The sequence below is a fragment of the Oryzias melastigma genome, linkage group LG16, assembly GCF_002922805.2.
Source record: "Oryzias melastigma strain HK-1 linkage group LG16, ASM292280v2, whole genome shotgun sequence".
NCBI lineage: Eukaryota > Metazoa > Chordata > Actinopteri > Beloniformes > Adrianichthyidae > Oryzias > Oryzias melastigma.
The window spans coordinates 21,969,848-21,997,371 of record NC_050527.1 but is presented as its reverse complement, the minus strand read 5'-3'; the positions used below and the strand labels follow the sequence as shown (position 1 = coordinate 21,997,371).

Sequence of the window (27,524 nt, the reverse complement as noted above, 5' to 3'; positions counted from 1 at the left end):
AAATTTACAACGTTGCTGTGTACTTTAGCAGATATTGTACTAACTTTAATTTGGTAAATTAATCACCTTTTCTCCAGCGTTCCTTATCCTCTGTTTACCCCAACTTTATGGAAAATGCAATAACTCCTATGAACATTAGCTAAGTCAGGAATTGTGTCTTTGTTGAGGCTACTGCACTTACAGCTGCTCCAGTCCAGTTACACCAAAATAGATTCGCAAAAGCTAACAAAGACTTTTAATGTGAAACTTAATTTTGTTGTCAAAGTCGTCTCAGTGAGAACTTCAAACGCCTTTGTTTCTGCTGCGTATCTGGATAGCTAGAATTAGTGTGAAGTATTGGAATAGGCTGATACAATGTTGTTAGAAATATTTAAAATGTTTATGCTTATTTTTCTTGGTTTGTGTCCCATATCCATCCTGAAGACGTCTAAGACTTTTTTCAGTTCAGTTGTCTAAAGTCAGGAAGTAGCAGAGATGTGAGACGTCTTTGTGCAGAATGTCAACCTTTGAATCTAAATTGTGACGACCGGAGACAGAACCAGCCAGCTGACCTTCTGTCTGCACGACTGTTGCATATTTTCTGGCTACATTAATGTGCCAAAAATGTCAAACTCTCATGTCTGATCAGTTACGATGACTAAGTCTGTGCACCTCCCAGTTAATCTGAGCTGAAATTTCTTCAGGTGTTCACGTAACATTTAGTTTTTTTTATTTTCTGTGCATCCAAGATAAAATTATCTACAATTGCAAACAGACTATTTTGTCTTGTCAAGTCGGGAGCTGTCAAAGCTAAATGAGATGCTCACATTCTTGCACTTACAGGGAGAAATGAAGTGAGAATGGGTTGTGATGTGGTGGTAAGCTCTTTTGGCTCACAGTAAGGAGGTGCTGGTTCAAACTCCACCTGAGCCAGACTGTGAGGTGTTGGAACATTTGAGCTTTCACCAGATGTTCACACTGACAGTATGTCCAGTGGGTTATTGGAGATTTTAAATCGTCCCTTAGGAGGAAATGTGAGCGTGTCTTGTTGCATTACTGTAATTATGAAGGCAGGCTTGTGGTGCTCTGACAGCCTGTTTAGGTTACCCTGCTTGAGCATCTATACTAAAGTTTGTCTGTCCTCCTCAGGCTACGACATGTCCACATTTATCAGACGCTACGGCCGCTATCTGAACGAGAAGGCCTTCGCCTACAGACAGATGTCTTTTGACTTTGGCCGGGTCAAGAAAGGGTAAATTTTCTGAATATGCAATCAAGGGTAGCATTTCATCTAGCATTTTTACTCAAAATGTAAACATATTTTCAAAGAAATATTATTTATCAATATTTTTAACATTTAAATTACTCAAAAAATAGGAACATTTTGTCGCATTGTCATCAGTCTTTCCCAGAAAACAACTGTTTTAGTGCTAAGCATGTGTCTTCACTCTGACTACTGAAGCATAAAAACAAAGTCAGTTTCATGATGAGCCCATGCTGTTCCCTCTGCATTAGGGAGATTTAACCACTACCTCGCCCCGGGGCACCCTCTGTATGCTTCTTCCTAAATCCACTGTGTGGTTTGTTGTCCTTTTGTCTCAGGGCTGAAGGGGCAATGAGGACCATGTCAGTGGAGAAGCTGCTGAAAGGAATGAACACCCTGCAGGGCCAGATTGATGCGCTGCTGGATTTTGAAGTGAGTGACACTCGCCGATGGGCAAACATCAAAGAATGTGAGAATCAGAAATCTAATGTTTATTAGAAGTTGACTAAAGCTGTTGCTGTAGCTCATTATGCAAGTTTGTGCTCATTGGTGTTTCCCTTTAAAAGACTTCCCTGTTCATGTTATTTCAAGTAATTTATTAGCTTACCAATCATATCAAACTTTATTTTTATAGCACTTTTGCAAAAAAAGGATTTAACTCAGTGTTTTGTTAAAAACAAAAAAACAAGACTCAAGGAAAAATGTGTAGAACCCATACAATGCCCTCAAACCCAAAAAAAAAAAAGTTAAATGATTGAAAGTAGAACAAAAGGAGAAAAAAAACGTACAAAGTTTTGTTCTCAGAACTGTAATCCAACATCCGGCTCTTGAATTAGCAACAGGGGATTTTTAGCATAACACCCGCTGATATCAAATGACCAAAGTAAAGCGGAGATTTTCACATTTTCTGTGCTGTAATGACCATTTTTAAAATGTTATTTTTAGTTTTTTGTAAGGTAAATGAAAGGTGAGAATAAAAGAAAAAGAATCACTAACAATGCAAACCTAGGCTGACGTACCAACAGCATACCAGAGAGATTTTTTGGCAACACCCTATTTTTAAATTTATGTAAACAGTTACATTTAAACAAGGAGAGATTGTCACACTAAGACTCAAGATTTATTCGTGATTGAGAAAGATGTACAAAAACAAACAAGTCCATGACTCTTTGGTTATTTGGCCTGGGTTGACATCTTGAATGGATGGCATAAGTTCAGACCATAGATCAGGGAGCTTTTGGCCCTCCAAGCTTGTTTATTGCGTAGCAAATAGCCTCTTTTTCCAAAGATTACTTAATATCTCCTCATGATTCATAATGATTTGAATAAAAAAATACTAAGAAATTCAATTTTAAGCTTAATTTACCCTAAAAATGTCTTTAATTATCATAAATATGCCACAAAAACATGTTAAAAAATCTTTAAATTAGTCTAAATGGAATAAATAAACTCTAATTTAGAGAGGAGCAACATTAATAGTAACAGTACAATTGAAACTGTTGTTTGTATTAAGGTGAACGAATAGTGTTTTCTGATTATAGTATTGTTTGAACAGGTAATTATCTGGTGGGTCACATATTTGTGGGCAGAGACTTTTTTCTTGTGATAATACTGTAACTCACCTGTTGGTTTTGCACCTGTAAGTTAAAGGTTGGGTTACCACATTTTTTGTTGACCGCTTTTTTGTTGTTTTTTGCCCATTATTGTGCTTTTTTTCTTTTGCTTTTGCTTTTACAATAAGCCAGAGTCATCCTAAATTGATTTAATTTCCTTTTTCTTCATTAGTAAAATGTTCAAAGCATGACCTAATTCAAGTCCCTTTGTTTAGCACAATAACCGGCCCAGCATCAGTCTCTTAGCCACTTTAGATTTTTTGTTATAGTCGCTACAAGATGTTCCACCAAAGTAAAACTCCTCCATCTACTGTGGCTTAAGCAATAAACAAGTTGATTTTTTTTTCTCTCTTAATTAAAACTGGAAACCGATTCACAAATGAACTTCTGATGTGGTCTGATATTCTGTTCTTCCTCATGTTTGTTGAACTGTTGTTCATCCTGCAGTCTTCATCTCTTTTCAGTCATGGAAACACAGACAAAATCTGTTTTGTTTTCTCTTTAATAGGTTAAAAACGGAACTTATTAACATGTTTGACACTGTCATGTTCTATGTTTTAGGGTTTGGTCTGACTAAAATATGTAACTTTTTAATATATTTTTTTATTTTTACGATAATTTATTTCTATCAATCAGCATTAAAAACAAAACATGTGTCTTCAGGTGCATCCACAGGAGCTGAACAACGGAGTGATAAATTCCTGCTTTCTCCTGCTCTTCAAAGACCTTATCAAGCTCTACGCCTGCTACAATGACGGCATCATTAACCTGCTAGGTAAAGGAACACAGCTTTCGGATCACTTTACTCTCACTGGTGGATTAGTTAAATGCTGGAACTTCTTGTGTCCAGAAAAATTCTTTCAGATGAAGAGGAGTCAGTGCAAAGACGGGCTGGAGATCTACAAGAGGTTCCTGACGCGAATGACGAGGGTGTCGGAGTTCTTTAAAATAGCTGAGGTATCCTGCAGAACTCCCACTGATGGGCTCTTTGTTTGTGTGCAGCCTTTTCACGTGTCTGTCTGTGTTTGCAGCAAGTGGGAATAGACAAAAATGACATTCCTGAGCTCACACAGGTAAGAGAGACTAACCGTTTCTATTCATTTTCTATTTCAATTATGTGATTTTTTTTAAACTAACAGAGCACGCTGGTGGTGCGATCTAACTTTCCTGCATGCAGTGTGACTCCCTGTCATTTTTTTCCCTCCTTCTGTTAACGTCCCGGTCGCTTCTCCTCAACCACAGCTGGACACTCACGGAGCGCCTCACCTCCTCAGCGAGCTGTGGTTGTTTGGTTAATGACGCCCCTTTGCTCCCCCCTTCTCTTTTCACTTCCAGAGATGCAGATTGATCATTCAGGCTGAGAGTGTGAGTAGTGATGAGTGCACAGAGCTAGCTTTATGAAGCAGCCAGCTGAGAGAGAGAGAGTCTACATTTTTGAGTGCACCGAAATTAAAAACACTGCACAGTGAGCGCACACCGAGCAGACACACAGCAGATGAAGAGGGATGAGGTGACTGTAGGAGCTGACCGAATGTGAGCTGTGACATGCCACACGACGCTGGCTGCCAAGAATCTGAACAAAAGCTTTTATTACTTTAGTTAATGACCCATTTGGTTGGAGCTGAAGAGTTTCCGTGGCAGCCTAAGTCTTATAGGAAGCTTCTAACATGCTTAAAATGAAACAAATAGCTCCTGGAATTGACAAAGATATTTTTGGAACCTGATTTTTAAATCAAAATGATCTGCAGGGGAAACTCAGCAGCTGCAAGTTTTCTTTTTTGTTTGTTATTTCCTTTTAAACATGCCAGCATGAATGATTGGGATATATTGCATGCAGAAGAAATGCAACTTTTTTCAGGATGCTGCACAAATGTTTCAATGCAAAGCAGACTGAATGTTAAGATGATTTTTTTCAGAAGCCTCTAATTTTAAACCCTTTAAGAGATTTTTCTTTAAAACCACCAGAGGTAGAGCTTTTTTAAAAACTCTTAAAAAGAAGAGTTTAAAAGACCCATTCTGATCATCCTTTGATCTATTTTAAAAGTGTTTCAGTGTTTTTTTTATCTAGGGTTCTGCCATTTTCCAGGACATAGTTCATTATAAATTCTGCCCATAACAAGTACAATCTGTTTTTAAAAGTAATTTTTTTCATCTTTTCCTGATTAACAACAATTTGAATAAAGAAATACTCAGAAATACAATTTTAGGCTTAATTTTTTTATATATGCAAGCACGTTTATTTATAAAGCACAATTCCTACCCAACACAATTCAAATCGCTGTACAAAAATATGTAAAAATACAAATGGAAATAGAAATCTTTTGATAAAACACAAGTAAAATCATAAAAAAATCAATTAGATTAAAATTCAGAAGTTTAAAATAATTAAAAACATACAATAGTTCCCATTTTAAAACACACTGCTAAATATAAATGTTTTCAGCCTAGATTTGAACATTTTTAGAGAGATTGTTCCAAACCTTTGATGAGAAATACTAAGTATGTCATCCATCATCATCAAAGTGCAACAAAAACATGTTAAAAAAAACATTTTCATCAGAGTGGGTCCTAACTCTAACTACAGGACTACAGCCAAGAACTGTACGCTGCATAAGGATGGATGTCAGCACATTCAGTAGAAAAACCCCATCAGTCATCCAGATCACCGTGCATTAATGTCAGTCAGCTATTAGCTCCTTTAAGAGGAATTGGATTAATGCTAACCAGACAGGATCGTTTTAATCATGGATTTATTTTGGATGAGCTGGTTTCTCATTCCACCCTTATGTAATTCTTTAGTAACGTCTTGAGTGCATACCTGTAAGTATTTCATATGAATAGAGAAAGTATTTTGTCTCAGAAAGGGGCGAACCCTCCAGTTCACCACCAAAAGGATGGTTAAAAATGTTAAAAATGCTATTTTAGAGAGGCTGTCAGTCGAGGTATGAGAAGTGTTTTGGAGGTCAATCTGTGTTGGAACCTCACTGATCTAAAAATAATCTGAACGCCTTCACAGATCTATGCTTGGTCTTTATATCACCAGTGTGAAAACAGCATGAGAGGGATAAAACTCAACCCTAAGATAGGAAAAATATTACTTTTTTGAGAATTTTTTTTCTGTTTTGAAAGAAAAATAACTTGATTTTGAAAGTTTTGAAACAGCAAAATAAACTTGACTAGACTTTCAGTGACTAGATTTTTTTTCTTAAAAAGAATTCTTAGTAATTTTTTTTTTTTTTGCTTCCTCAAAGAAACGTTTTGGAAATTATTTGACTTATTTCCAGAAGGCCTGTTTTCTGCATTGTAAAATAAACTCTAAAACAACTCAGTTTCATTGTGCTACCATCTGAGTAGAAACTTTTGGGATATTTTGAATACTCACAATTTAAAAATGTATTCACCAGGTAAATAATCTGGGCTCTGATTGAATAAAACCATCAACAAGACTTTTATATTAGGTGTAGAACATTAGAAAACATGTGTGGACTCCTAAACTGATGTTAAGGGAATTTGCAGGGTCAATATTCTACTGCAGTCACTGCTCCACAGCCCAGGTTAAAGGTTGAAATCTCCCAGTAGCAACAGCATTGTGAGTTCAGTGAAGCATAAAAATGTAGATCTTGTTGAATTTTAAATCACATATTTAAGGTAGTATTCATCTTTTATTTTCTACAATGGTGTTTATTTTCTCATCAAAGCGGGGCAGTCTTTTGTTTGTGTCCAGTTTCAGCTGGCTGGGTTTTGTCAGAGTCATGGATCAATAGTTAATCATGAACTGCAAGAGAGGGGCTCACTTTTACTCCTGAGTACATAATAAATAAACTCTAATGTTTTACTCTGAGAGTGCATAAAGCAAAAGAAAATAGACTCCAAAAATAAATATAGAAAAAAACACTAAAGGGTTTAGTGGGTTGAATAAGCAAGAAAACCCCAAATGACCAGCGGCTGCACCACCATGTGCACATTAAAACATTTTATGTGTGAAAGTCCACTTTTATAAACTTCCATAAAACCTGACCAACTGTTTTCTTTCGTAAACACACTCCCTTAAGAAATACTTACACACATATGCACTACAGTTATATACATACACAGAAAATAAACAAAAATAGTCAGGATATCTGATGCAAAATAGATAAACGTGCGCACAAAAAATGAATAGAAAAAAGAAGAAATCTAAAATGAATTGATCTCACTCTGAGTGCCAGTTTTCTTATTTCTTTCATATGTTGCTTGACACAATAATTATGTTTGGGAAACAAATGATGAAGTCTTTTAAGTCCTTCTATTCAAATTTAAGAGAAAGGATTACTCATAATGTTCATTTTATACTAATAATCTTATAATAATCCTTAAACAATTGAGTTGTTAACTCCAGATTGCTCCTCTGTTTGATTATACTCTGAAAGGATCTGTATATTTTGAAAGGTAATTTCTGAGTCAATCAGAACATTTAGGATGTTTGTTTTGCCTGATCAGATTAATACTAATTATTACACTTTAGAACTGATGTCCTTTGTTGTCTTTTTAACAACTGGTTTAGTCAAATAAATGTAATAGCTGGCAAAAAGGATGAATTTATGACCAAAATTGAGTCACAAGTGGAATTTCAGTGTCTCCTCTGAGACTGAAAGGTGGTGAGTTCAAAACCCGGCCGAGTCACACCACAGACTCTAAAAATGGGACCCAGTGCCTCCCTGCTTGACATTCAGCATTTAAAGGTTGGATTGTGGGGTTAAACTATGAAATGGTTCCCAAGTGCAGCTGTGTCTACAGCTCACCGCTCCCCCAGGGGATGGGTCAGATGCAGAGATCAAATTAACAAATGGAACTTTAATTTGAATCACTATACAAGAAAAATAAAGGAAGTCATAAAGTGTCAGAGTCCAATTTGACACTGTACCTGTTCCCTGATGCTGTCCTGTTGTAAAGAGTCAGGATGACTCTAGTGTAAACTGTTCTCAGTCTGCTTATTCATTTTTAGGATTAGGAACTTTACAGTGTGAAACAGGAAATAAAAAAATGACTTTTAGGAAGGAAAATTAGTGGATGTGAATGATTAAACTAGCCTGATGATTTAGAATCATGCATGACAATGAAATTATTGTTTGTCCCAACATGCATCTTGCCTAAATGAATCTTGTTCTATTTGCATGAAGCCTAACTCTACTTTCTTTTTGGTTTGTGATTAATTGATTAATACAGCCAAGTCTGAGCAGTCAAAAAGTATCACTTCATAAAAATGTTAAGATATTTAGTGTGTGAGGCAGAGAAATTGTTTATTTCCTTTGGAACAAAAGATTTATAAAAGGTTAGAACTCTAAAAACAAAGTAAAGATTTTCTATGATGCAGATGTTCAACATGTTGGAGATCAGTTTGTATGATATTAACTTCAAAATGGTCAAAAAATGAACAGAGAAAGCAAGAAACTGAGCTCTGATTTGAGCCAATGTTCATTCATAAAAACCTGTCAGTATTCAGTTCTTCCACTTCTCCTCAAAAGCTCTATTTTCTGTTAACCTCCATGAAAACAGCTTTTTGTCTCCCCGTTGATGTCTCATTTTACTGCCCCAGCGTTAGCTTTTAACTGTCTTTTTTCCCCAACAGGCACCAGAAAGTCTTCTGGAGTCCCTTGAAACCCACCTGAACACTTTGGAAGGGAAAAAACCGTAAGTCATTAAAGGTGGTGGAGTTTTGTCACCGTTCTCATCAAACTTATTCTAATAAATCTTTGTCACCTCCTTTCTTTTACTTTTTCATTTTTTTACTACTCAGAGAGGAAAAGTGAGTAATCTGTGTCAACCAGAATGTGATTTGCAGATATAAATATCTGTTAATCCTGTTGTTTTTAATACTTCTCAGAAAATGCATCTGAACCAACAACCTGGGCTTTGTTGCAGATGCTGTTTTGGTTTTTGTGCTAACATGATTTTTACACTTAGCTGCTAACATATAAATGATCTTTGTTATCATCCAACTCGACCTTGAGGTTGGACTTCACAAACCTCAAGTGTTTACTTCTCTTATTGTGTTACGTCTTTGTGTTTTGCTTTTCTGGAGTCAGCACACACCTGTGCTATGGATGTGTACTTTCTCTGGCTGAGAGCTGTATGGAGCTAAATCAAGGCCATAATGTTTGTTTATTTGAAAAATAAACCTTATTCAAAAGCGAAAGTTTCAAGTGAAAACCTTCAAATTGGTGTAATGTTGAACACGGAAAAACAATTTTAAACTCAACAAAAAAATGTTTTTTTCCTTAAAAAAAAGTTAAAAACTGATTGTTTTTGGTTACGATCCTTTTTAAATATTTTTCTTTATCATTTTTTGTATGAGTTTCAGTCTGTTGCAGTTTAAGATTTTATCTTTTCAAACAGAAATTTTAGTTTCAGATGCTAAATCTTCAAGTTATATTTAATTAAAATAAAACTTTCGGTTATATACAGTAATTAGCTTTGTTTCATACTTTTAAGCTACAAAATTCCCGGGCATGTGGGACTCAAGAACACGCTGAATGTGGGTTCTTCCTCAGAAATGCATTTTAATCATAATTTTAATCTTATTTTCTCTATGTATGCCCTCCATAATAAGAAAAATACCACAAGAACATGTAAAAAAAAAAATTAAAAATCAGCATTTTCATTGAAGTGGGCCTTTAAGGGACTGTAGACGCTACAACCACTCGATCAGGGGTCACCAACATGGTGCCCGCGGGCACATTTGATAATTATGGTGAGAAATCAGTGTCTTCACAGAGAAGAGTATGATTATTCATTATTAATAATATATAACTAAAGGCAAACTAAGCAAATTTGTTTTTTCAAGCCCTTCGTATGACTCAGTACCCATGAAGTTGCTCTCAGTTTCAAAACGGTTGGTGACCCCTGCTCTAAATTATAAACCTACGGTACTTGAATTCTCTTATTTTTACTTGTGTAGATTTTGGTGCCTAACAAACCCATATCTGTCTTAAACAGCTTTCCCTTCTATCTCAAACATATCGACCAGATGCTCGAGTCAAATGTTTTCGTTTTTCAAAGAAACACACATCATGGACCAGAACATGAAGCTGTCTCCATTCTCAGCAGAAAAACTCAGTTTGAATCTCAGCTTAAGATTTTCTGAATGGAGTTTGCATGTTTCTATTCTGCACTTGTGAGTTTTATATATTTTTTTTTTGTTTGTTTTTTCGCCAGAGAGCAGAAGTATCCGTTTGATTATTGATTCTGTTTTTGGTGCTTGTTCAACAAACAGATAAATGCAATCATTAGCATGAATCTGATACAATTTGGGTAAAAAATGTGTGAATTGATTTTTTAAATATTGTCTATTATCCGACTCTAACCTGTGTCTGTTTTTATTTGCAGATCCCCCACAAAGGTACACTACTTAATTATTATTAACCTCAAAATGATTGTCTTTATGAGCTCATCAAAGATAAAACATTTTTAAGGTTTTAAATAACTTATGACATCTTTCTTTAGTTTGACCGTGTTTTTGTGTCTTCCTCTCCTTCAGGACGTGACAACAAACAACAGTTCTGCTGTTGCTGCTGCTCCGTCTCAAGCCCCAGCCAAACCCCCGCCTCCTGCCACAGCCGGCGGGCCACCGGCTCGCCCCGGACCGCCAGCGAAACCTCCTCCACCTGCCATAACTCCCACCGCACCAGCCCCCGCCCCCACCGCTGCCAGCAAGTAAGAGTCCTCTCTGTGATGATGAGAGGATCTCCTCCATGCACTCACCCTCTCGCTCTGTGCTCAGTGCGCTTGACGACGGGTTCCTGTTGGACCTCGACCCCATGCTGTCTTCTTCAGCAGCAGGAGCTGCAGCCAGTTCTTCTACAACCGGATGGGGAGGTGAGATCTTTATGAGCGACCTCTCCAAATGGATCAACTATCATGCAATATTACATTTTCTGAGTTTCACTAAATTCTCAAATTAATATCAAAAACTGTTAACATTAAAAACCTAAACTCACCAGGTTTTACACTCTGAAGTCCTCTAAACCAGAGGGATCCAAACATTTCATTCTAAAGGAGCCATTTGGATCTGTTTCTCACTGATTAAAAACCAGTGGGGGACACAAAGTCTAATTTCATCCTTTTGAATATATTGATACTGCTTTGCTTTTGTATCGTTATTACTTTAAAAATATATATACATTTTATTGATTTTATCTTCCTTCCTAAAAATAAAATATAACCTGTGTCACATAGTATAATTCCACTGAAGCTAATGTATTCCCATGAAAAGTTTTAAACAACGAAGGTCTAAAATGACATTTTCTCTTCCTCCTTTGGTCTACTTTGGTAAGCCACCATTCTTTAATATATAAAGAAAAGCAACATTTAATTTCCTAGAAACTCCCTTCTGCATAGCGAGTAAAAATTGTTTTGCAGCTTAAAATGTTATACGCTTAAACTCATCACATAAAAAGAGTGATCAAAGTTCAAACTTTTTACTAAAGAAATGGTACTGTATCAGTTAATCGATTTACACACCTACAACCCAACCAGTCTGATCTGTTGGAGGCAGAATCAAATCGACTTATTCTATTAAAAAATCGTTTCAAAATGAGAAATATTGATAATCAATTTAGGAAAATATAATTCGATCAGAGGAAGGCTAGGTTTATTTTATGATACAGTGCATCACAGTGGACTGCACATGCAATGACAGCATAAAATGATCAACCATCATTACAGTTCAATGTGTGGAAACACTTAGAGTTTAGCAAAGACGTGACCATACAGTGATGTTCTAATAATGTTACGTCTGGATTATTCTGATCTGGAAAAACACCAGTGGGCTGAACTTTATCAAACGTGAATGGATTTGAAATTCATTCTTGTTTACTTGTTTTTTTTGTACACATATTTAATTTATTATCTTTCAGAAAATACAAGGAATGTGGAAAACTTCACCTGCACTGTTCAGTAGCAGGTCTTTATCTCTGAGACTCACTGGTGGAAGTTTTGATTTTTTTTTCAATTGCTTTTCATGAAAAAAAATCCCAAAAAGTAACACATTAAAGACATCAATCCTCTTCAGTTCAACTCGTGAATTACAAAATGCAGCAACTAAATGTTCTGTATGTTTTTAAGCTAATAATTGTTTTGACACTAATAGATTTAAAAGCTACTAGTTTTGGTTTTGGGTTAATGTGTTGGAAACTTGATGTAACCATAATGGAAGAGCAGGGGTCACCTTTAAATAAAGACAAGAAACTCTGTAATTCTGTATTTGTTTAGTTTAAATGTAATTTGAAATACATTTGAGGAGTTAAAGGACTCCAGTTCCACAAATATATTAAATATATTGCAGGATTAAAGCCATTTCTCCTTTGAAGTATATTCTGTCGTGTTGTTTGGTTTGCAGATCTCTTGGCTGAGGGTAAGCTTTCCACCGACAGCCGTCATCTCACTGAACCACATGAAGGCCAGCTTTTCATTGGTCAATGTTGAGCTTTTCTTTTGTTTCTCTGTCATTTCTCTGCTGGCAAAAAAAGACCTTCAAACCAAATGTTCCTTCACTTTGACACTGCTGTCTTTTCTCTTTCCTCATCGACTCTCTTTAATCTCTCGTTGCGACTCGGTCGCGGCTTTTGGATGCTGGCTTTTGTTGGCATAGCAGCTCCAGCCACCGCTGACGGAGCGTCTGAAGCTCTCCTAGCAAACGGAGAATCTAGCGATGTTTCTGCTGCCGCTTCCACTGCCCCAGCAGCCGCCGCACCTGCAGCTGCAGCTGCCACTGCCACCACCGCTGCGCCGGCTGCACCGGCTGCACCGGTGCCTACCTCGCTGCCTGTCTCTGCTCCTGCAGCCGCCACAGCCACAGACATCGACCTTTTCGGAGGTCAGTGTAGGTGGAGGGTGGGATGCCAGTTTTTTCATGCTTTTTTTTTTTTTGCAAACTTCATTAGAAATGTATGATTCTTCTAAAAATCTCTAAACAGTTTGAGTTTTAAACATTGAAGCTTTTTAAAGCACCAATTTAGAGAGAAAAAAACATTAAAACCACCCACTAACAGGTGATTAACCCATTGTTTTGTGGTTTAAATGCGTCTTTTTTCACATGATTTTCTTTATTCCTGACAGGTTTTTGAGGTTTTCATAAATATTTTAAGAAGTTAGATGTCTTTTTGACGAGGTAAAATGACTGATCACTCAAACTTTTCAGTGATCTCTGAAAACAGAGTTCAGTGACGCTGTCAAAGAGAGACTTCCATCCCCAAACTTGACATTCTCCTCTTGTCACAGAGTACCACCACTAACCTGTGACAATTCCTCATTTCACGAGCCTGCACTGCAGGTGCCGTCACTGAATGCAGCATTATGCAGCCACCCAAAAGTCATCGACAGATGATGAGATTCGACCGAACCCTACACTAACCAGGCTGCATATTTCTTGTATTCTGAGCTTTTTCCTGATGCTGACCTCTCATTTTTCTTTCCTGTCCATTTCATCTGTTGCTTCATTTTCTGTTTGTGCACCCATATGCGTGTTGGTGTGTCGGCTTGTTTTTTGCGTTCCCGCTGTTGTTGTCTGCAATACCCCAGATGCGTTTGCACCTTCCCCAGGAGACGGTCCTGCTGCCGTGGCCGCTGGCCCCGCTGCTGATGCATTTGCTGGATCTGGTGGGTGAAAAGGCTGTCTGTGCAAGTGCGAGTGCATGACCGAGTGGGGGGGTGCTGTTTGATTTATGTTAAAACTGCTTAAGCCTTCATAGGAGACAGTAGATCAAACGTGTGGCCTACTGTCTGCACCCAAATCCTGCTTATGACCCAGTCATGGACCTTCTCCTCCCCCACATTAAAGTGTTCCTATCCTCCCTTTTCCCGTAACAAACTGATTATAATCAAATAATTCCCTGAATTTACCCACCATCTATTTGAGTATTTTTTAACCCTAATTATTCATAGCAGCACTCATTTTTTAACATTTTTTTGCTCTAAATAACTCCATCTGACACTCTCTTTGGCCTTCTGCAGTTTGAGCACATAAGGTGATTTTAGCAGCCAGTGAAGCTGTTGTTGGTGTTTAAAATAAAACAAAATGATCACTTTTGACATCAGAATGATGAAAAGTTGCATAACTATTTTCATCCAACAAACTGATCGAACACTATCAAAACCACTACAGGCTTGTAGAATATGTATTAAAGTAGAACTTGTTGTTGAATGGGGTGCAAGTGTTCATATCAGTTTACATGTTAGGTTTTAGGCCAACCTAAGCCAAGCACTTTTTCCCAATAAATGTGTTATAATGAGTTCTAGTAACCGTTCTTAAGAAGAAGTGATAAAAGAATTTAAAGGTGACAATAATAAACAGCAGAAATGAATCTGTCACAAACTCCAATTTCAAAATGTATTGTCTTAGTCATTGTTAGCGGTTTATTTTCTGAGGATGTCTTGTAATGTCTTTTGCTGGTTTGTGTGTCATCTTGAAGTTGCAGGGCTGGTTAGGAACAGCTTATATTTACTCATTTATCAGAGAAACTTTTCTAACAACTTGTACTTCTAAAAATGTCTTTGAACAAGTCAGAATAGAGAGTAAAAAGCTAAAACTGGGATATTGATGGTTTACAGTTTTTATGTACTTCTTTGTAGAAAGTAAACACCTGTACTTAGTGCTGGGCGATATGGGAAAAAAATTGTATATCATGACATAAATTATTTTATATCACAATAACGATATATCACAATATACCACAATAAAGCATATTTTCAGCTATGCACAGAAAAAATATCTCCACTTTGCGACTATTTTAAGTTACAGATAACTGGATAGTCACAATTGAGAAACAAACATTTTAGTTAAGAAAAATAAATCAAATGAAAACAGATGTGGCTGATATCCAGCAGCCTTCACATTTGTTTTAAAAATCAAATATATATATAAGCTGAATAAAAAAAAAAAAAAGTTAAAATTGCACAACAATTTCACAGTAGAAAAACACATTTTTGCACAATTTGCAGCATTAAAAATAAACAAAACATAAAGTTTCTCAATTCCATAATGGCACGATAGACACTTTTCTTCCGCCCAGACATTGTTATTTCTTCGCCCACACAATATGTATCGTAATATCGCCCACCACTACCCATACACTTATATGAACTGTTTAGTTATTTTTTATTTCAAATATACACAATAATAATGGCTGGAATAGATATGAGCAGGTAAACGCAGGACATTTCGGCTGATTTTCTTCAATGTTGACCATACAATATCTATGCTTGAAAAAAAATATAAAAGACATAATCTTTTATAACACCTTATAATCTTTGTATAGCCCCAATGATACATTATTGGGTGAAACAACATTAATTTACCATTTAGAAATTAAAAAATTAAAAAAAGACAGTGCTTTCGTTTATGAAAGAAAACAAAGCTCAAATTTTATGTGGATTCTCCACATTTGTAGGCATTTTTTTAATGTATTTCTATTTCTGCTAAAACCAAACAAGCTCTCATTTTCTTTTCTTTCCTCTTTGCTTAATTCTTTAAAGTTTATACATTTTAGAGGAGAAATAGAGGTAATGTTTTTGGTGCATACTGCATAGCTACTTTTTTACTCTAAATTTACCAGCCTTAAGTTTCTATTTTACAAAAAATATAGACTAAAATTAAATAAATCAGTATTGAGGATTGTCAAAAAGCTTTTATTCAATATTAAAGCTTTTATTAAAGCTTTTCAAACAGCGACTCAGACTTTTGTTAAATTGTTTGATTCGGTCAGAAACAGAAATTTCTTTGTTAAATGTTTTTAATGTATTGCTATAGAATGTTCTTTTTGGGGGGGGTGATAAAGGAAGACTTCTGTATCACAGACGCAATTTGATTTTTTTTATTTTAGGTGAATTCAGTAAATGCTAGAAGAACTTTATTGTCTGCAACAAAAATCTGTCTTTTTTTAATTATTTATCAATAACAATTTTTTATCCAGCACAGTCATCTTTAAACAACATTTTTTTTTCTCTTTTAGATTTTGTCTGCAGCTAAAATGAGTTTTTATGGCTGAACTTTGTTCTTGCTTCTCTCCATGATGATCTTCTAAACACAGTTCCACAGCCACAGTGACAGTACAGTGTTAGGCCAAATAAAATAATAGAAACTTGTGTAATTCTATGTTTTCTTCAAAATGATTTGTGATAGATGTGTAGAAATGGATCACTGCTGATAATCGACCCTGCAGTGACCATACAGCTCTGAAGTCAGTGACTTCCAGAATGCTTCTTTCATGATCACTAAACCAACCTTTGGAGCGTCAAAGGTGTTTTTCCAAACCAAAATGCTTTTCATGATGTTTGTTGTTTTAACAGCCTCTTAACCCATCATTCCCCTCTTTTCTGAACATAACCCTCAACACCGCCGCCCTCCTGCTCCTCCCAAAGACCCCTTTGCTACGACGGAGGGGAGCGCCGACATTGCTCCAGAGCTGGATCTATTCGCTATGAAGCCCGCTGACACGGGGGCCGCCGCTGCCATCACTCCTCCCACCTCTAACGAGGCGCCGACCATCATCGCCCCCATCGCCGCCCCCACCCCTTCCACCAACACCGACACCACCACAGAGTCTGCAGCCGCCCCGACTCTAGATATCTTTGGTGGTAAAGTCCTCTCGCTGTCATTCTGCCTCTCACTGCATTGCCCTGCATTATGAGGATGATGAAGGTTTCAGACAAACACTTACAGTAGATCTGGCAGTCCCCACATTTCAAATTTGTTTTTCTCTTTTCCATTGTTCAGTTAGAATTGATCAAGCACTTTGTCCACCTCTGTTCCAATCCAAACTATTGAAGAAAAAAACATCAAAAAAGCATTAAATCCAATCGTTTGATGAGGAACAAAAAAAAAACTGGCAAAAGTGTGTTATTCAGGGGCAAAGATGTTTTAATGCCATTATCAGAGGTGTGTCAACTTGTTTTGATTATTGACCAAATACTAACAGACTGTTTGCTAGATTTAAAGGGAAGAAATCAGTTTTCTTCTCTGGCTTGCTGCAAATGTTTTAGATTCTGTAAACAGAGAATGCTTTATTTTAGTATATGCACTTAAGTTAAAGGGGAATAGTGATCAGACTCATGTTTCTAACACATGAAAAACTCAAGAAGTTAATCTGTGCACACACATCTTAATGAATGTATTTAGCCCTGTTTCTGGTCTGCTCAACCCAATGGTGGAGAACATTTAGAAAATACATTAAAACCATTGATGGTGTGGATTAATCCCTCCTGGCATTCTGCAGCAGAAAAAACTTTTTTAGTATTGATTTTGTCTTGGTTGGGCAGTTCAAATACTGAGTCTCTGAAGAGACATTGAAGCTAAAAAAAAATTCAAGTAATTTTTTTCTAAAAATTGAAGTAAAAATTAAGTTCTTTCTGGTTACTATCTGGTGCAAAAAATAGAAAGTGGTACGCAATAGTTACCATCTGTTGTGCACCAGTCACTATCCGTTGCGCAACAATTATTATCCGGTGCACAGAAGTCACTATCTGGTGCGCACTATTCACTATCCGTTGCGCTCCACTCACTATCTGTTTCCCACCAGTCACTATCCGTTGCGCACCAGTCACTATCCGTTGCGCACCAGTCACTATCCGTTGAGCACCAGTCACTATCCGTTGCGCAGCAGTTACTATCCGTTGAGCACCAGTCACTATCCATTGCGCACCAGTTACTATCCGTTGCGCACCAGTCACTATCCGTTGCGCTCCACTCACTATCTGTTTCCCACCAGTCACTATTCGTTGCGCACCAGACACTATGCGTTGCGCACCAGTCACTGTCTGGTGAGCACCAGTCACTATCCGTTGCGCAGCAGTTACTATCCGTTGCGCACCAGTTACTATCGGTTGCTATCGGGTGTGTATTAGTTACTATCTGGTGTGCACCAGCACCCCTTTAGGGGCTCCATATTTAAGAGTTAAAGTAAATCTTTTATTTTTAATGTCATAGTTTAGCAAAGAAAATACTGAAGGTCTGTAGGAAAAACTGACTGTATTCTGAATGTATTTGGAAATAAACTGTAAGCAACAAGCAGAAGAAAATACGTTTTAAGACTAAATGATTAAAAAAGATGTATTTTTTTTATTGAAGGAAATAATTTGTTGGTAAAGCAGCACACCACATTCACCCACCTAACACTCCATGAAATGAACTTGTAAAAGCCTTTATAGCAAAGAGCTAAAGGTCAGATATATTTATTCCATTATACTTAGAGAAGAATACAAGTGAGATCGGACTCATTATATTACAAATATGCATAAAGAGGGAAAGACCTGTATGGAGTTTGGTGTTATTCCCCTTTAACGTCTGCACTCCTTTTGCATTGCACTGACGAGACACACAGCTACTTACCCATTTATTAATGAAATGTTCTGCTCTCTCTGCTTTCCCTCATCTCTCTTCTAACTCGTGGTTCTGTATGCACTGAACTTGGAATCTGAATGTCCATGTGGTTGTTGTGTCCTTATTCTTAGATATGTTTGATTCTATGCCTGAGCAAAGCCCTACTACAGAATCCAAAGCTGCTACCACTCCTAGCGTAGACCTTTTTGGTTCAGGTACACCCGTTGATATGGTTTCTGTGTGTGTGGAACGTGTTTATCTCCTCTGGTTTCCATGTGTCCCTCCTCTGTCAACAGTTTTATTCTCACACATCTTGGTTTGTCCCCCATAGTGGTATGAGAACTGTGCATGTGATCCCACTCGTTGAGCACTGGAGTGTCGTCGTGGTCGTGGCTGCTTTTTTTTTCTTTTAAATCTATGTTTTATCTTTTAACCTGCTACGCTAATGCCTTTTTTTGCTCCCCAACCTCCACGGTTGTCTTCTTTCTGGTGTTCTGCCTCTCGCTTGCGTTGGTATATTAGACCTTCCTGCTGTTTCTCGCGGGCCCTCTCCTTTGCCCGAGCCGGCTCCGGCTGGAGACATCGTGACGGGTGAGTTGAGCTGCTGTACCTTTGCTCCATCAGTTTCCCTTCCTTGCAGAGTGAGGAGTGCACGCTTCAAGGATGTGGAAGTTACGGTGCAGGGACGCTTGCTTCATTTGCTGCTCCCTCTGTGCATGTGTGCTGCAGCAGTTCAGCTCAGGCAGAAAATCCAGACACCTGCAGAGCATCCTACCCCTGAACTTGAAACTCTTACTGTAAATTAAATGAATTATTCCGGTTTATCTTTCTGTCTGTGTTTTTCAGATTCATTTTCAGCTCCAGCTCCGGCTCCGGAAGCCTCCTCCCCACCCAAAACAGAGCCGGAACCAGTCATCGACCTTTTGGGTAAAGTGTCACAGACAAAACATTTGTCTTTAATACAGCCTGTTCCCCTATAAATATATCTGCCGAAACATGTTTGCACTTTTCAATCTGTAGAAATTGTCTAATTTTCTCTTGTTTTGAGGCAAAATTGTCAGTTCAACTGAAACCAGGTGGTGCAGTGGTTAGTGCTCTTGCCTCACAGCAAGAAGGCCCGGTTCAAGTCCCAAACCTAGTTAATTGGTGACTCTAAATTGCCCCTAGGTGTGTATGGGTGTGTGATTGAGGCCCTGCGACAGACTGGTGACCTGTCCAGGGTATATCCTGCCTTTGCCCATCAGTACCCGGGTTAGGCTCTGGCGACCCCGAAAGGGTCTGAGAAGATAGAGGAATGAAAAAGCTTTTTGTGATTGCATTATGCAAACAAGGATAAACTTGTGCAACACGGGACATGAACACCATTTAAAAAAACACTTCAATGAAAATTGTGTTTTTGGTGTTTTTACAGGTTTTTGCAGCATTTTTCTGAAGATGGAAGACATATATAAAGAAAATTAAGCTAATTTTTTTTCTGAATATTTCTTTATTTAAATTGTTGTTAATCAGGAGCAGACAAAAAAATGCATTTGGAAATTTAACAAATTTGTGACATAGAACATACTCTTGGCGGGCCACAAGCCCCCTGCTCCGACCTCTGAGCATCAGGGAAGGGAAGATGTTCGCCCTAGGATCATAGGTTGCCCTATGCCAACAGTCCCGTCCACAAATAAGAGGCGAATTTCTGATTTCAAATGTTTATTTATTTATTTATTTATTTTGGCTCAAAACAGAATAATCATAGTTAAAATAACACTGGAAGACTCTAACAATATATCAAAGGATGATATGAATGCTTTTATTTATGTCTAATGTTACCAGTTGTTCTAAATCTGTCTTGCTTGGATAAATAAAGGTTAAATGAAATAAATAAATAAATAAATAAAGCCAGAAATGTACCTTAGTCTAAACATTTGATAAAATATTGTTGTAGTTTTCGGGCAACATTTTTGCAACTTTAATGCATTTTTCTTTAGATTAATAAATCTTGTCCTTTTTATGCTTAAACTGTATTTGCAGTTTTTCCTTTAACTATACATTTAAAAAGTTCTTCCTGGTTTTAGTATTTATTTTTGTTGATTTAAATTATGATTGTTATTATCGTAAAAGTGTTCCTCCATTTCTGCTTGAAAAAGTGTGGCATTTGATATAATTTATTCTAAATCTGTCTGCACCTTCTTTATGGATGGTTGTAGTTTTTAATTTTGACAAACTTCTCTTTCTGTTCCATCATGTCTGACGGGGTGTTACCTTTCTGGGTTTTCCTGCAGACTCCTTTGGTGGTCCTGCAGAGGAGAAGCAGAGCTCTGCTCCTGGAGGGCCTGGAGATGACCTGCTGGGAGGTGAGACTTTAAAGAAGACTCGAGTGAAAAAGAAATTCATGCATAAATTAATTAAGTAGATTTTTTTGTGCAGACTCATTGCTTTATTGGTTCTCAGTTTGATCATCTGCTGATATTCTTTTGTTGTTTTTCGTAAGAGGACACGTTAGAAGTCTGCACTTACCCCCTCCCTGTCTGTGACGTCTTCAGGTCTGATTTCCCCCACTCTTGCCCCCACTGCTGCCCCAGCTCTGGCTCCGACCTCAGCTCCCATCCAGAACAACCTCCTGGAAAGCGGCTTTGAAGCCTTGAGCTCGCTGCCGTCCCCAACCCCTCCAGTTCCAGCAGCAGTCGCTGCAGTGCCCATAGTACCGGCTCCAGCTGCACAGCCAGCATCCGCCACTACAGCGCCCTCTGGTGGCTTTAACCCTTCAGGTGAGGTCTCTTGAAATGCTCAGAAGTATCTGGTTCATATCAACACCTTTCTGGCTTTTTAATTTTCTCAGCAACATTACATGTGCTTTGTTCAAGGCTGAGGAAGTTTCTTTCTCCCGCTGACAGCTTGACTTCTGCATGACTGAGACACGACTGTGTCCTGAAATCCTGCAGACTGTTGTTCCGCTGAATGCTTCACTCCTCAGCACTGCTGCCGCTGTCTGCAACAGCTCTTGCACTTTTACAAACGCTGTGCTTTCTTCACCTCCTGCTCACTCCTCCTCATCAGTAAAGCTGTCTTTCTCTCCTCTTTCCTCTCTTTCTTTTTACCTCGGTCATTGCTTGCTTCTTCTATTCTATAATGGGTGAGTTCATCGCTGCAGTTCATGGCAGCATGCACCATCTGGACAGTTCTCCTCCCCTCCATCCTTCCAGAAAACTTCAAACATGCATGCAGCAGAGCGAGGAGAAATCACTGACTGTACAGTATGTCAGTATGTGACTCCTGCATGAGATAGAATTATTGTTTTTCTTTCTTTTTGAAAGTAACCACATGTCATCAAGGACCACTGGAGCGTCTTTCAGTCACTTTTTTAACCATCTCATAAGGCTGCGGCATTCTATAAATATTCACAAATCTGTGTTATGATTCCTGGTCTAAAGCTACATTCATAGAAACAAAACTACTTAAAGGACACTTTTAAAAAATTTAGATCAATGAAAGTGGCATGGATCAACCGTTTTTCAGACTTTTTGTCAAATTTGGTGGTCTGAATATGGGAGATGAGGCAGGTCAAAACTTAAGAAATGTGTTACGGTATGTTCATAAGCATTGCATTTATCCTATGTTGTTCACATTGGACAAGCAAGGAGGGGCTTCTTCTTTGTTTTTCCTTTTTTTACTGTTTACTATTATGTCTGGATCCTACGGTTGGAAGAGGTTTGGTGTAAAATATCAAACCGGTGCAAATCTGGCCAATCTTGCTCCAGGCTTTTTCTTTACAACTCCATTTTGATAAACTACAGAATTGGTGTCATATAATTCAGTAAGAGCACAAACTGCTATAATTAATTTTATCTTCATGATCAAGAAGGGCATTAGGTATAAAACTGTCGGCCGGACCACCTCTGTGAATCAGTGAAAGTTGATTTCTTGTGGCGATCCTTGACGGAATGTGTCGAAAGGTGAACAACAACGATGGATTTTCAAACAGTTGACTCTTCCTTGAATTTAAAAGGACACCATCCATATGTCACTACCAAGCCCCTGATTGGTCAAAGTTCAGTTGGTTTAAATGTAAAAGTTGAACCACCAATTATAGATTCTCATTCTTTCTGAAAGTCCTATTCACTCTCTTAACATTTTTAAAAGGCATTAAAAGTATAAAAATCAAAATCACCAAAAAGGAAAAAAATAACAAGAACATCTTTGCATTTACAAATAAACAAAAGACTCCCTTAAATTACTGGATGGTGTGTCTGCTCTAAAAATCTGGAAAATCTTTAAGAGAGCTGAATAGAGACTAAGACTTTACATTGGATCGGAGACTCCAGGTAATCAAATCTATAAATACAAAAACTGACATTTTTTTTAAATATTTGGCTAAAACTCCTGAATAATTTAGGGTGGATGTGTCATTAAGAATCAGAACAGCTGTGAGAACAGTCTGCCTGTGAATACGAGTTAAACTTTGATGTTTCCTGAAAACAGTCATCTTGCTCCTTTGTGGCCTTGATGGCTGCTGGTTCTGCTCACCTCCAGTGAGTTTGAATGTCAGCATAAAGTGGCTGCAGCTCTGGTCTTTGAGATGCTTTTTATGTTTCGGTGACACCCCAGCATCTCTCTGCCTGGCCCCCACCCCTGCATCATCCAGACCCTCATCTTTTTTCTTGTGTCTGATGTCTCTCATCGTCTCTTCAAGTGTTGGGTGGATTAGGCGACTTGCTGATGCCCGCCGTCACACCGCAGAGCACCGGGGGCAGCACTACTGGAAGTATAGCAGGAAGCATGGGAACTCCCGTCGCACCTGGAGGGATAACGATGGCTCCTCCCGCCACCCCACCTCCGACTAAAACCATCGGAGGAGACCTGGACTCCTCTCTGGCCAACTTGGTTGGAGGTACACTGCAGCCTTTAGAGCAGCTTTCCTTCTGTTTGAAGTCTTGTGTGGACAGATGACTCATTTGATCCTTTTCCGTTTGTGCAGACCTCGGAATGAAGAAGAGGTAAACTCAATCACTGACTGGTGCTTTGGCAGATTTGTGTCGGATTCCTTTTTCTTTGCTGATGTTTCCTCCTTTAGGGATCCTCAAAGTGAAAAGAAGTTGACAGGAGGAGCCAACTGGACGCCGCAGGTCGCTCCTACCAGCTGGGGCACTCCAGGAGCCCCAATGGTAAGACGGATGAGACTCATTTCTAATCGTGAAAACATTCAGATGCTGATGGGAGCTCTGTGTCTGCAGGCTGGTGGAGCCCCCGGAGCTCCCGGAGTACCAGGTGCTGCTCCTGCTGCAGCCATGGTGCCACCAATGGGGGCGCAGCCTGGATTTGGAATGGTGAGCTCTAACATGCTTCTTTTTTAAATAGGTTGATCGAGGATTTATCCTTTAATCTATGATCCTTTAGGATTTAATTCTTTCATTTATCAGCTTTTTTGAACTTATAACTTGTAATTATTTATGTGTTTTAATAAATTTCATAGATTTTCTTTTTTTTTAATGCAACTTTTTGACTTTTTGTGGTGCCATAACAGATGAATTTATCCTTTGGGATATGAATAAATTTTAAATCAATTTAAAAGTTTTTTTGATGCAAAATTAATAATAATTTTAACGCTTTATCCTCCTCTGACCAGCCTCCTGCTGGGGGGCCTGGAGCTCCACTCATGCAGCCTATGATGGGACAGCCCATGATGAGACCTCCGTTTGCAGGAGCCGCTGCACCAGGAGCTCCGGTAAGACACCACGCATCAACACAACCAAAATCACATTACTGGGTAATCAAATAATTGTGGTACGTTTATAAAATACCTTCATTACATGTTTTATCCTATTAAAAGTTTACAAAAATGTGAAGTTTCCTTTATTTATCATCTAGTTCTTAACCATACCAGTGAAAATGGATGGTCACATGATTACCAACACTCTTCCCATTTCTGTTTTGTTTTGTTTTTAACACAGAATTGAAAGAGTTTAATTTGTTTACATAAATTTTCATGACTTTTCTTGCTTTTTCAGATTTCTCCAGGACCTGCAGGTCAGAGCCCCAAGAAGCCCAAGGATCCTCTGGCAGAACTCGACCTCAAGGACTTCTTATAACGTCCCAGGTGTGTAGGACTTTGTTTTATGTTAATAATCTCACTCAGGGGTCTGCAACCTTCACCTCTGAAAGAACCTATCGGGTTGATTTCTCACTGACTACAACCCAGTAGGAGTTACAAAGTCTTTCCTCATCCTTTAACAAAATAAGACACTGATTTGTATTTATGCTTCTGTTAATACTATGATAAACATAAATAAACTGTTGTTAATTTTGCATGAATAAAACACAAACATTAAAAGAAAATGTCCTTTTTTTTAGCTTTTGACAGAAGTTCCTTTCAAAATAAAAGGCGCCCTGTCACATATGATCATCTTAATGCAGCAAAAGCAGTAGTAGCAAGTGTAATGTCTGCAGTGATTACATAAAAATATTTAATTTAGCTGTTGTTGGTGCATCTCTGCCACAAATGTAGATCTAACAAACCAAAGTGAAGTCCGAGCTCATTAAGTGACCATTGCCACATTTTTTTTAACACACTTAAAATTCTATAATTTTATCAAAAATAGAACATTTGCATAATAATCCGGTCCTTCTTAATACTGGTTGTGCTTATTGATTTTTTTTTTTTTTTTTTTGTAGTACAGGACAAGACGCACAAAATTCTGTCAAAATGTTGAGTTCGACTTGTAATACTCAATGTCCTTCAACTCTTTGTAAATGAATGTAAATTCACCTCAGAGTTGTGAGTGGATGCTATTCTGCTAGCTTACAGCCCCTCATTATTGGTTCAATAAAAACGGTGAGAAATATTGGAGCTATGCAGTCAAACAGTTTTGATCCAGATTCCAGCTCAGACAAGGAAAACTAAGATGTTCATGGATCTTTTTGTCAGAGTGGAGTGGATTGACCTATTTTATACCCCACAATTATAGTCTTTTTTAAATGTCATTTTTCATTTCCCCACTGATTTGCACAGTTATTATAAATAAATTCTGAGAAATGTAATTTTATGTCCTCCATCATCACAAAAATGCTACAAAAACATGTTAAAAACACCCAAATTTAAATCGGAGTGGGTCTTTAAATAGTTTGTATAAGGACTCTTATTTTGACATGCTTCTGTTCTGTTTCCTGTCCCCAGCTGCTTTCCTTCGGAATCAGAGCCTTCTCACCTCTTAACCGGTGTCTGTCAACATCTCAGGAGGCCAGCCATGTTCAGCTACTCCCTCCTCCACCCCACCTTTCTCCAGTGTGATATGTTGTAGCACAAACTGTGAAAGTGAACCATAGCGGATTATAACAGATAAAAAAGTAAGAAAAAAAAAGCGTGTGCTTATATCGGTGTACTAATCCTTTTTTGTCACACAGACAAGAAAAAGTCCAGAGAGGTGAGAGAAGAGATCTGTGTTTAGATTTAATGTCAGAGTTGAATGATTGATGTGTTTTGGTGTCCTGAGCTCTTCTTACCTGTCCTTGACCCCGCCTCCTTGTGAAGAGGTAAACAAAGCTGGTTTGGGAGTAGCAGGCAGTGTGGTGTTTACAAAGATCATGTTTGCTGTACATAGATTTCTCTGGCGAGCGTTACGTCTCTGTTTCTGTGTGTCTGTTGAAGAGAATTATAAATGTTTGAGCCAGAATAAGAAACTGTAAAAAGTGGTGTGAGTATCCCCCTCCTCCTCCACCCTCTTTAAGAATATCTGGGAAGGATTCGACCACGTTTAAATGAATCATGTCTTGGATATTTAGGAACAACTTCGGAGTCGTACATGACCAACAAGTGATTTCTTTCTTTTTCAGTTCATGGCTTTTACTTCCATGTTTTTCTCTGAGTCATTTGGATCATGTTTGTTTAGAGCAGGCCTCCATGGCGCTGCTGTCGAGGAGCATCTCAAACTCTTCTTGGATTCAGGCTTTCCTTCTGTATAAATGTTCAGCTGTGTTGGCTCGGTTCTCGTGGGTTTGTCCTCATTTTGCCTTTGACCTGCTCAGTGTGTTCGTTTTGTATTGTGTGAGGTTGCCATAACAAACTTGTCGTTCACACAGCTAAATGAACTCAATCTAGTTTTAAGTGCAGCATGTAAACTAAACGAACAAAATGGCCGAGGGGTTTAAAAAGATCCTCGCCTTCTTCATGAAACATGTTACAAGCTTACAAAACTGACTCTGTCTGTGTTCCACCTGCAGAATTACTAATCAGACATACCAAAGGGCAAAATTAAATATACTAATTATTTCCATCTGATCGTTGTGTTTTTGCTGTTTTGCCTCTAGTGGAGCCTCTGATCCACTAGAGGCCGCTGTTGAACCGTTTTGCAGTGACCTTGTTCTCCCAGATTTCCCTCCACATCTGTTCCTTGGTTGGAGTGACAGTGTTTGGAGTGTCGGATGGCGTTTCACACGCTCCCTCCTGCTGTGCCGTAAACCGCAGAGACATAGACCTAAACTCTGTTCCTTTCATGTTTGTGGATTGGTTGTGAGCGTCAGATGTGATTCAGAGTAAAAAAAAAACGGGAGATTGTTAACATTTTTCATGACTGAATTATTCAAAATGTATTTTTTTTCAGCTGTATATTTATTATATTTACGATGGCCTTCCCCGGTGCATGTAAGCCCTTTGAGATGCAATAAATTGGATGACAGATTGAATTTCTCGTGATTTTTTTACACATCACAGAAGGAGCACATTCAGAATGTCCAGGATAACAAATTAATTCTTTTTAGATATTTTTTTCACTTAAAAATTAGAATAATCCTAAAAGTTTGACAATTGTTTGATTGCAAGTAGTGTGCACTCAACATGTTTACAATTTTCATAATTACACTTTATTTGTGGAGGACCAAATATAAAAGAAATGAGTTATTGCCTCATTCTCAATACAAACAGAATGGATCTTTCATCTTTCAACATTTATTTTGACATTTTTGCTATAAAGCAGCTTTATTTTTTAATTATGTTAGCAAGTTTCTTCTTCTTCATTTTTCTTATATTACCCATATATAAGAATTGAATTAGTTCCCTCTTCCTGAATACTTATAAAGCATCTTCACACCATAATAGTACCACCACCATGCTTCACATAACATGATATATTTTACTATTTTTTCACCCTTTAGATGTTGTTAAACTTTTCTTTTATTTTATTATTTGTTTGTTTCAAATGTTTTCTTGAAAAGAAGAAAGCTTTTTTTATTTTACTAGCAGGAGTGAAATTTGTTTGCCACAAACAGTTATTTTAAAAGTGGACTATCTCAGATTAAAATTAATATTTTTTCCTATTAGTCGACTAGTCAGGTTTTG

General features: G+C 37.9%; 1 protein-coding gene across 10 annotated transcripts in view; it reads left to right on the top strand.

Moving 5' to 3' along the window:
• Positions 1-26,872, top strand: part of snap91a (synaptosome associated protein 91a) — a 52,507-nt gene extending 25,635 nt beyond the window's left edge. The window contains exons 4-29 of one of the 10 annotated variants that reach the window (XM_024267657.2): positions 1,129-1,231; positions 1,582-1,675; positions 3,520-3,631; positions 3,707-3,813; positions 3,888-3,929; positions 8,465-8,526; positions 8,633-8,641; positions 10,222-10,234; positions 10,373-10,548; positions 10,616-10,710; positions 12,233-12,247; positions 12,485-12,709; positions 13,414-13,491; positions 16,252-16,467; positions 18,340-18,423; positions 18,731-18,799; positions 19,055-19,135; positions 20,479-20,550; positions 20,740-20,964; positions 22,902-23,084; positions 23,172-23,190; positions 23,268-23,358; positions 23,428-23,520; positions 23,820-23,918; positions 24,202-24,290; positions 25,368-26,872. In XM_024267657.2, coding sequence (XP_024123425.1) covers positions 1,129-1,231; positions 1,582-1,675; positions 3,520-3,631; positions 3,707-3,813; positions 3,888-3,929; positions 8,465-8,526; positions 8,633-8,641; positions 10,222-10,234; positions 10,373-10,548; positions 10,616-10,710; positions 12,233-12,247; positions 12,485-12,709; positions 13,414-13,491; positions 16,252-16,467; positions 18,340-18,423; positions 18,731-18,799; positions 19,055-19,135; positions 20,479-20,550; positions 20,740-20,964; positions 22,902-23,084; positions 23,172-23,190; positions 23,268-23,358; positions 23,428-23,520; positions 23,820-23,918; positions 24,202-24,282 — 2,444 coding nt within the window. In that variant the 3' untranslated portion in view covers positions 24,283-24,290; positions 25,368-26,872. Of the gene's footprint in view, positions 1-1,128; positions 1,232-1,581; positions 1,676-3,519; positions 3,632-3,706; positions 3,814-3,887; positions 3,930-8,464; positions 8,527-8,632; positions 8,642-10,221; positions 10,235-10,372; positions 10,549-10,615; positions 10,711-12,232; positions 12,248-12,484; positions 12,710-13,413; positions 13,492-16,251; positions 16,468-18,339; positions 18,424-18,730; positions 18,800-19,054; positions 19,136-20,478; positions 20,551-20,739; positions 20,965-22,886; positions 23,085-23,171; positions 23,191-23,267; positions 23,359-23,427; positions 23,521-23,819; positions 23,919-24,201; positions 24,291-25,367 lie in introns of all 10 variants that reach the window. The other 9 variants (XM_024267654.2, XM_024267658.2, XM_024267653.2 and 6 more) reach the window with 9 other exon arrangements.
• The last annotated feature ends 652 nt before the right edge of the window (positions 26,873-27,524 follow it).